This window comes from Hemitrygon akajei, chromosome 32, assembly GCF_048418815.1.
Source record: "Hemitrygon akajei chromosome 32, sHemAka1.3, whole genome shotgun sequence".
Taxonomy (NCBI): Eukaryota; Metazoa; Chordata; class Chondrichthyes; order Myliobatiformes; family Dasyatidae; genus Hemitrygon; species Hemitrygon akajei.
The window spans coordinates 28,651,532-28,665,402 of record NC_133155.1 but is presented as its reverse complement, the minus strand read 5'-3'; the positions used below and the strand labels follow the sequence as shown (position 1 = coordinate 28,665,402).

Below are 13,871 nucleotides of genomic sequence, written 5' to 3'. Positions count from 1 at the left end.
ATCTCCCAGTTGCCACCCACTTCAACTCTGCCTTTCATTCCCATCTAGATATGTCCATACATGGCCTCCTCTACTGCCATGATGAGGCCAAAGTTCGGTTGGAGGAACAACATCTCATATACCATCTGGGTAGACTCCAGCCCCTTGGTATGAACATCGAATTCTCCAACTTCCGGTAATTCCCTCCCTCTCCCTTCCCCATCCCACCTGTACTCTGTCTCCTCTTCTAGCTGCCTATCACCTCTCATGACTCAGCCTTCTTCTACTACCCATAGTGCTTTCCCCTTAGATTCCTTCTTCACCTCTGCTGCCTATCCCCTCCCTGCTTCCCCTCCCCCACCCCTTGATCTTTCCTGATTGGTTTTCCACCCTCTCCCCACCTTCTTTATAGGGCCCCTGCCCCCTCCTTCTTTAATCCTGATGAAGGGTTTCATTGACTGCTTCTTTCAGTGGATGCTGCCCGACCTGCTGAGTTCATCCAGCTTTTTTGTACGTTTTGAAATTAAAACTACGCCTCCTCTTGTTAGTCATTTCAGCCCCGGGAAAAGGTCTCTGGCTAGCCACACAATCAATGCCTTTCATCATCTTATACACCTCTATCAGGTCACCTCACATCCTCCGTCGCTCCAAGGAGAAAAGGTTAAGTTCACTCAACTTATTCTCGTAAGGTACACCCTCCAATCTAGGCAGCATCCTTGTAAATGTCCTCTGCACTCTCTCAATAGCATCCTTATCCTTCCTGTAGTGTAGTGACCACAGCACTGAATTGTAATGGCATAGTCGGCTAAGGACCAAGTGCTTATTGATAGGATTAGTACAGATAGGCTCTGAACAGTTAGTATGAAGACAATGAGCTGACATGTCTATATCTATGAGACTTGAACACGATCCCTTTGTTGCTTTTGTGCTGATCGTTTAGTTCAGCATTGACACAATAAATTCTGCTGTAGTAGCTGCTGTCCAGGAGTGACCTGGCTTGTTGCTCTGATTCTTCCCACACCTTAACAGGAATGTGTAGCTTCAATTGTGCATTTAACTATGATGGTGTAGAGGCTGGAAGCTGAAGACAGCCCTGCCCTGGGGTTGGAGGTCTGTGTACGTGTATGGGCGGGCCAATGTTAGAGAGCAATGAGGCCTACTTTGTCGTTGTTGTGTTGTTCTGTTTTATTATGTTCTGGGTTCTGCCAAGCATGGAGGACATCCTATGTTGGTTATGGAGTGGGTGGCAACACTCTCGCAGGCTGCCACCAGCGCATCCTCGGGTGTTAGTGCTAACAGTGTGTTGTCAACGTGTGTCGAAATCTGAATCGAAATCCAGAGAAAGGCATTTATGTCTTATTCCTCTGGGGCAACACATTTACTATAATACATTGAGCCACTGTCCTGTCACGGCAATTTGATGGCTAATTAATGAGATGTAATTATAAATAGCTAAAAATTTGCATCAATAACAAAGCAGCTCTATACTTAATCACTTTTTCAAACTAGTGTGACATTTAATACATTCATCCTGGTCTTTCAAACGAGTTTATTTAGTCTTTTGTAATTGGTGGTATTCTTGTACACAGCTCCAAGGGATAGGAGTTCTATTTGCTAAATGAAAGATCCACAGTAAATAAAGGAGGTGAGCTGTACATTAAAATTAAAGAAGAAAACATTGTAAGTATGCAGAGAGCAGCATAATTCAGAGAGGTATAGTGAATATAAAAATGATAGTACAAACTACAAATGTAAATACAAATGGTGTAAGGGATATCAAGGTTTACAGAAAATTTATAAAATTATATTTAAAAAAAAAGAAAGGTTCTAAAAGAAATCATCCCTGAAGGACCCGATTGGTAAATTTTTAATAAATAAAAATGAAGAGATCAGGAATGGTTTATGCATAAAAATTTCTTGTTTTCAGAATTACCCCTTTAGACTGGAACACTGTAAATACAATTAGTTAATTAAAGAAGTATGAACTAAAGACTAATTAGCTGAATATCAACTGAAGACTGTAATTAAAGGCAAACTAATTCAGCACTTAGAGCATGTTACAGTACTCAGAAAAGGCCAGTGTGAAATTGTAAAGGGTGGGTCATGTGCTCCAAATCTAATTGAAATTTTGAAGAAGTAAAAGTAATAAACAGGGGAATATCTATGGATCTAATTTATATGGTCTGTCAAAATGCATTCGATATGGTCCCTCAGAAGAGACTATGAGCTATAATTGAAGTTCATGGAATTGAACGAAAATTATTGACCTGGTTATAAGATTGGCTGGGATAATGGAAGGGGGGAGTAGGGAAAATGAATATGAACATGAATTGAAAGACAATGTCTCGGAGTGATCCACATGGATATGTGCTGAAACTTCAATTATTCATTATTTTTATTAATAACTTAGAGAGTACAATCAAAGTTTGTCAATGATGTAAAGATTGGAGTCATGACATGAAAGTCAGAAATAATCTAGTTATGAATTGAGCAGGGCGATGCAGTGTTTTAATGGAAATTGTGCATTTAGATTAAAATTAGATAGATTAGAGTTTTTTTTAATTGATGCAAATTTAGAACAAATACAAAAAAAAAAGAGATTTCCAAGTTGTCGAGTCAACCAGAACGTCTTCTGAACGTTCAGAAGACATTTTAGACCTGACATATTTCTAACCAGGCAGCTCGATCATAAAGAGGTGGACAGATCTATCAGAATGTTACCAAGAGTTGCTCTAACAGGAGAGATTATGTAAATTGACCTTATACAGAATGCAGAAATTTAAAGGGTGATTTAATTGCATTTTAAGAATACTTAAATATGGTGTAGTTAGAGGAAAAAAATAGGACATCCCCTGAAAGTCAGTGCTTAAGCATTCAAGGAAGGGAACTATTCCTAGAACACTGAATGATATGGCAATCTCTCTCATATAAGTTTGGCTGATAAATAATTCTAAATCTAATGAATAATAATGATAACTTTCAGTGAGTGGTGGGTTTTTGCTAGGCAATGTTTTTAGAGTGGACATAGGGTTAAGTGGATGAAGTTTGGTTATAGATCAGTCATAGAATGGCAAATCAGATTCAAGAGATTAAATGCAGAGTAATACACACAAAATGCTGGAGGAACTCAGCAGGTCAGGCAGCAACTATAGAAATGAATAAACAGTCAACATCTTGGACCAAAACCGTTCATCAGGACTGGAAAGGAAGGGGGGAGAAGTCAGAATACGAAGTTGGCGGGAGTACAAGCTAGAAGTTGACAGGTGAAGCAGATGGGTGGGGAGGTAAGATGAAATAGGAAGCTGGGAGGTGATAGGTGGAAAAGGGGTAGAGACAAAGGAATCTGATAGGAGAGGAGATTGGACCGTGGAACAAAAGGAAGGAGGAGGTGCATCAATCGGAAGTGATAGTCAGGAGGAGAAAAAGTAAGTGCGGGGCCAGAGTGGGAAATTGAAGAAGTGGGAAAGGAGACAAAAAAAAATTATCGAAAGTTAGAGAGTCTACGTCAATGCCATCGGGTTGGAAGCATCAGATGGCATATGAGGTGTTGTTCCTCCAAACCAAGAGTGGCCTCATTGTGGTAGAAAAGGAGACCATGGTCTGACATGTTGGAAAGGGAATGGTAGTTTTAATTAAAATGGTTGGCCAGCAGGAAATTCTGCTATTTGCAGATATAGTGATGGTGCTTGTCAAAGTGATCCAACAATCTAAATTAGACCATATCAAGAACACAGAATGAAGTAGACGACCACAGAAGTTTCGCAGGTGAAATGTCGCATCACCTGGAAGGAGCTGTTTGGGCCCTGAATGGAAGTGAGGGAGGAGGTGAATGGACAAGAGTAGCAGCTGGAGACAATATCTTGATAGTCCTGAGAGGGGTCTTATCAAGGGGCAAGTAAGAGGAGTTATCTGAGAGTTGCTCTCTGGTCTTAGCCCTCTGTCAGAGTGCAAGTCTTCAACAGCACCCCCTTCGTCTGCAGGTTTAATGGTGAGGCTTGGATTAGTGCTGAGAGAGTGGCCAAAAGTACATTCTGAGGGGTTAAGGTTTGAAGAGGAGAGAGGAGTGCTGAAGTTAAGCTGGTTGGTGTCATATCAGCAATTAGAGACGAAAGGTACAAGCAAACAGAAAACTGGAGTGGGTTCTCCAAGAAGAGGAGGGTTGGAGACGGGAGAAGGAGGGTCACCAGTTTGGGATGGGGAATACTCATCAAAGAAGTGGGCTTGGAGATGGAGGCATCAGAAGAAGAACTCGACTTTGTGATTGGTGCGGAACTCACTGAGGTGCAGGGGAAGGGGGCAGAAGTAAAGCCACTGCTGAGGACAGAACGTTCTGCCACAGAGAGGAAAAGGCCAAAGGGAATGATGAAGACACAACAAGGATTAGAGAGAAGGGGGAATACAGTTGGTATCAGAGGAGGGGAGGCTTAGGGTGTTCAAAGAAGGTAGGGAGGGAGGAAGATGGAAGGCTCTGAAGACCCAAGGAATGGCAGGGGTGCCTGAAAGACCTGGGATTGGGGAGCAGATGTATGGGAAATGGAGCCCAGGAGCCTAGCAGCAGTGAGAAAGATCTCAGTCTGGAGGTGGAGGTGCCAAGGTCACGGCTGGAGCTGGAGGCTGTGTAATTTGTGATCTGAAGGCTTCTGGGGTTGTTGGGACCAAAGTTGGCAACAGCAGTATCTGTGGTCTGGAGCCTTTGGGGCCATTGGATTGTTTTTCTTGGAAGAGAAGAGTTGGGAGGTACTTAAGTTCTTGAAAGGGTTTACCTAAAATGAAGTACCGATGTGGTGAAGCCATTCTAGTTACTGGTTTCTTCTCCCTTCCTTTCCACTTACTGGAGGGTGTTGGCCTGAAATGTCGGCTGTCTATTCATTTCCAGAGAGAAGTTTCTCCAGCATTTTGTGTATCTGTCTCTTGATCTCCAGCATTTTCAGACACCCTTGTGCTTATAACAGCCATTTGTTTTTTCTACTGATTGAATGGAACCTGCATTTTAAAATATCAGAAAGTGGATGGTATTTCAAAACTAGAACTTTGAGCATTCCTTTCTTTCATTCTCAGCACAGACCCACTCCAATAATCTTGCTTGGGACAACAAAGATTCACACATGAAGCGAGTTAGGAAAGATAAAATCCCAAGTAACTTATGCATTATATTGACACGCTGAAAGACTGGGATTTTTATGAGGCACCTCTGAATCTCTTTAGTTGAAACCAGTTGAATTTGGCTCTCTGGACATTAGTTTTGCCTCCTTTCTCAGAAAGAAGGTCAATTATTGGAATCAAAAGGAATGTATCTGAAATTTCTTTACACTGCTACAAATCTAACTGTCCACTATTAATCACCTTGATTTAATTAAAATTTGGGAAGAGTGCATGGCAGTTTTTTCATCCAGTCATTTTGAAATAATATGGATTAATATGAACACACAGTACTTCAGGAAAATCTCTGAACTTAATGCTTTCAGCTTCAGGATAAACTAAGGAGTAACCCAGTTAATATTCAGACTATTTTTAAATAAAACTGATATGCAAATAACTTATTTTGAGCAGCATGTTACTCTGAATGAGAACTTTTGCTTCATATAAGAAGCTTGAGTAGCTTATTTAGTGAAAATAAAAAAAAGCTCAGTAACGTGGTGCAGTGAAGCTAATGAAATTATGAGGTATCATTTCATTGCAAGTTCAATCATTGGCGCTGCAGTTCTGGTCTTAATTGAGTTTATTATCACAGGCTGCTGGGAAAGAGTTTTGAGATCATACGATGAATCAGACAAAATTTAAAAAAACATTTCAAATAGGCACTGTAAAGTGTTGTTATAATAACAACAGAGAGTTGACAAAGAAAGGGCATTTGTTTTGGTGCACATGAAATCATTATGATTTAATTTCATTTCAAATGAAACACTTTCCATTCACTGGTGCCCTTTGGTGAGCTCAACATTGATTGCGCTGTTATCTAAAGATTGATTGGATGAGACGTGGATGATATAAATGGAGCATTGATCTAATCAGCACAATTAAAGTAAGATGGCATTGCACTGGTTCACCAGCATTAATACAGACATGCTTTTGAAAGATTAGGGAGCTTTATACCGGACATTACACCATAATATTTTGATATAACTCAGCAAGCTTTATCATGGATCATGCAGAAAAGTGGGGAGATGCTGTCAGTCTGTAAACTAATGGCAGACTTCCAATTGGCATGTATGTCAACTCTAAAGTTTAAACTCTATTTGAACCACATTTCAACATTCCTTCCTTCTTCTTTATTGATTATACTGTATGCAGCTGGGATCTTATAGTATTTTTCATTGTACTTTGTGCATGGCTATAATCTTAATTACATAGGAAACAGAACTGGTAGAACATTCAACCTCTTTTGCATAGGACATAATTTGATAAGGCAATGCCCAATCTTTTACCTCAATGCCATTTAACTGCACTAAATCTATTATTGCTGACTTTCTAAATAAATTTAAAAAAATGATTGCTCAGTTTCCTGAATGTCTTTCTCAGTGACTGAGCCCCGAATGTCCATTTGGGTAAGGAATTCCAAACATTCACTACCTGTGGGTGAAGAAGTTACTTCCCTTCATGGTCCTGAATGGCTGACCCATTCTTTTGCGACTGTGAACCCTAGTTCTGGACATTACAACCATGGGAAACATTATCCCTGCATCAACACTCACAAGTACTGTAAAAGAACTTTGTATATAAAAATCATCTTTCAGCTTTCAAAATTCAATAGAGTTAGATCCAGTCTTCTTAATCCCTTCAAGTATGAAAGACAGCATCCTCAGAATCATTCTGGTGAGGCTTTGCCTCATGTAGCTGATAAAATACAGATACTTTTGCCAAAATTGAACATGGGTTGGATACAAGAAAGAACTCTATTGGCCACTTTCTATAGAATACACTCTGAATGCAATTTTATTGAAGGCAAAGGAGCTAAGTATCAAGTGTCATGTCACATCTGTATATTTACAAGATGATATCATTAATTTACTTCTTAACTATGTCTGGTTTTCATTTTGAATTTGCCATATTAGAATGCTTTTCAAAAAATCATCAATTAGTACAAAAGAGTAATAATTGGTGGCATTTTTTATGAGCAGTGGCTATTTATAAATCCCTACTCCGCCATATAGTAATTATTCCATCTATTTCTAAATAAATCAGCTGGAATCATATTCAATGGTGGTGTAACCTACACCTACTTTGATTTCTTGCCCTTATCATGAGGGATGTGAGCTTGAAAGTACAATATGCTGGTCAAAAGACACATGCACACCCGTTTCCCTCAGTTTTACTCATGTAGAATGAAGGAAATGTACACTAGTAGGCACATTGCCTAATATGTAGGGACTCCATCTGTATGGAATAGCATGATGGGGGGAGGGAGGGGTTGCTACGGAAGGTTTGTTGGAGCGCTTTCTGTTTCTCCTTTTTCCAAGACAGATGCTTTTGTCAGTGTATATTAACGTGTTATTTATTTATTTATTTAGACTTCTTTAATATGTACAGTATATATTGTGACGCTCTGGGGTGAGGTTGGAGGAGGAGTGGTCGACAGCCCACCCCTGTATTTCGAATGACCAACACTGTTTATTGTTCTTGAATTAAAATCATTTCATGGAATTATGCTGGGAGGTTCCAGATCATTTATTGATACGTTTTAGCTTGGGTTATACAGTCATTCACTTGTGTGTTTGTGGGTCACCCTAACTGTAGCTGGGGTGTGTGATGGTCACTTTCCTGGTCTGTGTGAAACTGAACTGTTCTCTCTCTCTTGGCCATGATGCCCGGTCTCTTATCACAGTAAAATGGTTGTTGACTTAACAAGCTTCCTGGTCTATCATTATGGATCAAACGCTTGCCACAATATATTCTCTTTTTAAGACTTGGATGTATCAGCTGCTCACCATCCTCCCAAATTTGTCAAGCTCTTGCTGCTGTGCCTTTTTTTCTGCACTTACTCCTCCAATATCATCCACACCACTCCAGCCGCTTCTGTGGTATGGCTCTCCGTGAACCCCGGAAACCTTTGATAAAGGACAGAACCCTTCCTGCCCTCAGGTCCATTCAATGGCTTTGGTGCCAATGTACTACATTTTAACATGTAATGACTGTTTAATGTAGAGGTTGCAAGTGGGAAATTTTGCAGGTGACATTGAAGCAAAGACCAGATAGTTATTCTAGGTTTAATTTGTAACTTCGCCTTGGAGATAAATATTGAACAAGCACAATGATTTAAGATTCAAAATTCTTTAGTCTTTCTCATACCTTGGTGATGCAGCATAGGACAATTAGGGGTAGAAGGGACACTTTGATATTTATTTGCTGATCCCTACAAAGATTCAAAGATTCAAAGTCCATTTCTTATCAAAGAATGTATCAATTATACAGCCTTGAGATTTGTTTGCTCACAGCCAGCCACAAAGCAAGAAACCTGAAAAAAAAACAATTAAAGGGGAAAAAAAGAATAAATAATAAAAATAAAAGACCAACAGCCAATGTGCAGGAGAAAGAAGAAACAACACAAATCATGCAAACAATTGAAGTGAGCAACAACAATCTGAACCAAAACTGAGCCCTCAGATCCAAACCCTGGAGCAGCCCAGAGCAGCCAAAAGCCTCACTTATTAGTTAATCATATTAGCAGGCACAGAGCACTGCAGCTGGGCAGTCTCCATAGCCTCAGCACCAAGGAGAGAGGAGTGACCAACGTGAAAAATGAGCCAAATTGGCTTTCTCCCCAGATCTAAATACCCTGTCTTTTCAGTCTGTCTAGGCCGATCAAAGAACAAAACAGCAAAATCCCCCAGCGCCCTTGGAGAGTGGAGCGCATTTTCGTCTCCGATCTGGACCAGTGTTTCATTTCGTCCATGGAAGGGGTTTCATTTTGCAGGGATTATGGTGAAGAAAAATCAGTTATGTTCCTGTGGACAATGATGAAATTGACCTATCAAATTAGCTCAATGCCTAAAGACATCTCCTTTCAGTTTTCTTGTTAACCAATATAGTTTTCTTAAAAACAACATGACACTGGAAAGTAAATCTCACGGAATCCATTGGCAATAAGTGTTCTTTATTCTTCCAATTTTCTCTGCTAATTTTCTCCCTTTCCTCCTGGCATCTAATGAAGTTCAGATACATGACTGTAAATTGATCCAGTCTTAGCTTAGTGGCTAGTTGTCCAAGTGTAATATAGGCTATTTCCAATCTGTGATTGCTTGTGAATTACGTCTAGGTGAGAAATCTGTTCATTTACAATTTGATGTAAGTAAAGACTCACTGCCATAGTTAAGATTTTAGGTGGACCTTATTGGCTTCAGGTCATGCATAGAGGTAAATTTATTAGACTTGAATTTGTTATGATGACTCCATTTATCATAATTTTTCAGTTCCTGTGCAAACTCTGGTCATTGATCTTATTCAGTGATTTGGAAAATAGTCTAAAGGTTATCCAAATATAAGATTAACTACATGTACATGACATGGTTATTTGTTTGTTTTTCAAATAATAAGTAAAATTGGTTTATATATGTCTGTCAATTTGAAGGTGAATCTACGGAATTTGTTGCCATGTGTGACCGTAGAGGCTAAGTCTTTACGTATATTTAAGTCAGAGGTAGATAGATTCTTGATTGGTCGGGGCATGAAGGGATACTGAGAGAAGGCAGGAGGTTGGGGCTGAGAGGGAAAATGGATCAGCCATGATGAAATGGTGGAGCAGACTTAATGGGCCCATGGCCTAATTCTTCTCCTATGTCTTGTGGTCATATTGACAGACTACAAACAAAAAGATACTTAATTTATTTCTGCATTATATGGGATGTTGAGTAGGAAACCGAGGAATATCCATTTTTTAAAAAATCACCTTTTGTTCTGAGTAAAAAATTCTGCCTGTTGCAATTATTTTTGGCACTTGTAAATATTGACTCCATTTCTAATGAAATCCCTACCTTTTGAATAACGTCTTTACAGGGAACATAATAAATACTTGTTATTTGAACCTGAACCTGCCATCAAGCTGATCACTGTCCTTGCCACTGTCATCTCTAATGACATGATCAGGTTTGGCAGGCAGGCATGATTGGAAGATTCGCAGGAAATAACCTCGGGTGTTGAGAATGCTAAAACCCATTTAGGTGGCAACAGTGAGGAGGCAAAATAAAGAATCACAAATTACTTACCAATGTCCATTCTACTTCAAGCAACAATCCCAAAACAACCAAATGAAAGATGAGTTGGATGTCATAGAGAAGTGAGAATCGGCTACAATTGTCCCTCACCTGAAGGGACCTGCATAGCAGTTACTTCTCTCTCATTAGAAACAATATGAAGCTCAATCACTCACTAAGGAATGTAGGATTATGATGTTTTTAGTGCAAGGTTATTTTGGAAGTCAAGAAAGAGGCATAAAAGTTTTTGCTCCATATTCATTTTATTAAGCACTAATAGAACAAAGCGAATTAGAAATGCTGGATTGCAAAAGTCTAGTATCTGCGAACAAAGAAAAAGAATAAAGACTAAAGACAGTGGGACAACATGTTCAGTCATTCTTATACCCTGTAGATCCAATCATTCTACTCAATTTTGTAGATAAGAATTAACCAATCTGGTAGCACTTATTCAAATAATGCAATACCTAAGAAGCTTCCAGAATCATACAAAGAATTAAGGGACACGCAGAACAATTGCATATACATTCTGTGACCACTAGGAAACATACTGAGCAGTTACATGTATATAAATGATTACATAAAATATAAGAAGGCATAAATAATCAATTAAGCCCTTCATTGATCAAGGTCAACCACGGATGTTGTATCCTAGCGATCTATGTAAGCCAGGGGAGTACGATATGGAGAGCAAGCTGTTCCCCATGCAGCCGGCTCACCCTGATGAATCCAAAGGAAGAGAAGAAACCGATACAGTTTGGCACTAGTGGCATCACAGGAGTTGCCAATCAGTGTTGAACTCAACACAGGACCGCCTTAGGGACCCCAGCTCCAGATGTTTCCTCAGGGTTTACTCCCAAAGCCTTCCCCTTGAGTTTGTATAGCCACCAGACTGCAGAGGTTTGAAACTGGAGTTTTCGTTCTACTAGATGAGCTGCCAACCATAGCTGATGAGCCCCACTTGCCCAAAGCGACTTGTTTTATGGCACCAGGAACCCTCTTTTGTCCCTTCTCCTGTCAGTAGAAACCATTTTGCCAGGCTTAGTAACTAAGCCACACGTGAAGGCCAGGAGTTCGACTTGATTGTCGGAGGCTCTTTGAGATGCATGTTTTTGGAAGCACTGAATAGATAGTGGGAGCTTATCCCCAGCTATGACAACACTAAGTAACCATAACTGCTATTATACAGTCTAATCCAACAGGAGGGATGCGAGGTGAGGACTGAATAGAAGGCAGTATGTAAACAACGATGTTCACTGAATGAAAAAAGTCTGCAGTTTTAACAAAAGGTCATTTGCTTGGGCACCTCTGGTCTTTTACAGCCAATTTATTAATTTATTCAGTTCCAGTGCATGGGTGGCAACAAAGCACGAGTATCAGTGGCAATTTATTCTAGGTAGGTGACAACCGAGGGATGTTCATTGTCCAGGATGCTTCAAGATCCCTTTGGGAGCCAGTTACAGTACTTTGATGATGTTGGAAACTTGTGTTTACAGCTCTGTGAACATGGATTATCTTTCTATTACAGTTAAGATCCCAAGTCGAAGAACCTACATTGATCCAGACACCTACGAAGACCCTGTCCAAGCAGTGCATCTTTTTGCCAAAGAACTGGACCTTTCCTGTATCAAAATTGAGAGAGTTATTGGAGGAGGTATTGAACATTTTCTTATATCCAGCACACAGAGAAAGGGAGCAATGGGCATATTGTATCTTTCAAATTGTGTTTGGAGTACAGCCATGACAAACAAACATTGGCATTGAGTAAAGTACATCACGCAGTAAGGTAACGAGTTACCTGAACATTCTTATACTCCCTGACACTTGGCACTCACAAGACAATGACAGCACCCCAAACCACCTGCCCATCAACAGCCCAGAATTTAAGAGCACAGAAATTTAGAAAAGCTTCAATAAATACAGAACAATCTGAGGACTAATTACAAAATAAGGCCATGTGAATCAGATGAAAACAGAGTTGTAGGGAAACCAGCCATTGAGCCCACACCAAACATCATCCATCATCCATCATCCATCATCCATCATCCATCAATTTACACTAAACATTAATCCTATTGCTATCAAACCCCCCCCCCACCCAGTTTCTACCCATTTAGCTACACAATGGGGGTGATTTAAAGTGGCCAATAACCCTACCAAACTGCATGTCCTTGGGTTGTGGGGAGAACCCACAGCAAGGTACAGTTGTGGCATGGAAAAGGTATCCAAAATAGATGGAAAATAGGTGCTTGAAACAAAAGTGCTGAAGAAGCTAAGCAGACCAGACAACATCTGTGGAAAGAGAATGCAATGAGTTGCTAATGTTAAGGTTTTGACTCCTTAACTGTCAAAAGTTTTGGGCCTCTTACCTCAGAAACGATGCATTGTCATTGAAGAGAGTACAGAGGAGGATGATTCTGGGAATGAAGTGTATAAGGAGTGTTTGGCAACTTTGGGCCTGTACTCACTGGAATTTAGAAGAATGTGTGGGAGATCTCATTGAAACCTACTGAATGTTGAAAGGACCACATAGGATGGATGTGGAGAGGAAGTTTCCCCTGATGGGGGTATCCAGAAATAGAGGGCACAGCCTCAAAGTTGAGGGGCAAGCATTTAGAACAAAAGTAAGAGGGATTTTTTTAGCCAAAGAGTGGTGAATCTGTGGAATGCCCTGCCACAGACTGTGGTGGAGGCCAAGTCCGTGGGTATATTTAAAGCAGAATTTGATAGATTCCTGATTGGTCAGAGCATCAGGGGATATAGTGAGAGAGCAGGTGGATGGGGTTGAACGGGATCCGGGATCAGCCATGATGAAATGGCGGAGTGGACTTGATGGGCCAAATGGCCTAATTCTGCTCGTATGTCTTATGGTCTTTTGGACACTGCTGAACGTGCCAGGCTAAATGATTAGGATAAGAAGAACTGCAATAATATTAGTAAAAAGAAACACAAAGTGGAACATGTTAGAGAAAGCTAAGCAGGTCAAGCATCACTTATGAAAAGAGGGACCCTTCATGAGTGAAGTTTTTGCCTTGTTTGATTAATAGGAAATGAATGAGAATGAGAAATGGTGCACCCTGGACATGTGTCCTCCCAATTTCCCCTCAGTGAGATCTTTCAAGCCTGCCAACTTATTGCAGGACATCATTGACTATGGTCTGAATACTTGTGTGCTGAGAGGAAAGGCAGTAACCCTGCAGATTTTTCTCACACATATTTGTGGTGGCTCATACCAGATTGACAGATCTCTAATGTAAGGTTGCTTGTTTAGGTTTTGGCTGGGGAAGAAATTTATCATCAGAAAAAGAATCTCCTGACTCAATAACTGGTTAATTTTTGCATAATTTGTAACCTTACCTATAAACAAGGGGTTTCCAACCTAGGGTCCACAGACTCCTCAGTTAAAGGTAGGGTTCTACAGCATAAAAGAGTTGGGGAACCCTTGCTTTATATTAATGGTTGCTGCTTTTATGTTACTAGTCTAAGACACTCAGCTTGCAATGGGCTGTGCAGCTAAAAGTGGTGTTAGAACAACTCCAAACTGCCTGTCACCAGGAAATGGCAGGCTGTCTCACTAGAATATCGCTAGTTTTGATGCACCCGCTGTTCTACCTCAAATTCTCATTGTCCAAACATTTACCACCCAGCACTCCTCCTTCCTTGCTCTTTCCATAGTTGTCTTTTACCTGTACATTAGGCAACCCC

The 13,871-nt window shown here is 40.3% G+C and overlaps 1 protein-coding gene across 2 annotated transcripts in view; it reads left to right on the top strand.

Annotated features, from left to right (window-relative positions):
• LOC140719729 (ephrin type-A receptor 7-like) overlaps nt 1-13,871 on the top strand; it is a 671,000-nt gene that overhangs the window by 595,260 nt on the left and 61,869 nt on the right. For both annotated transcript variants that reach the window (XM_073034552.1, XM_073034551.1), the window contains exon 10: nt 11,695-11,820. In XM_073034552.1, the coding sequence (XP_072890653.1) occupies nt 11,695-11,820 (126 nt within the window). The remainder of the gene's footprint in view (nt 1-11,694; nt 11,821-13,871) is intronic.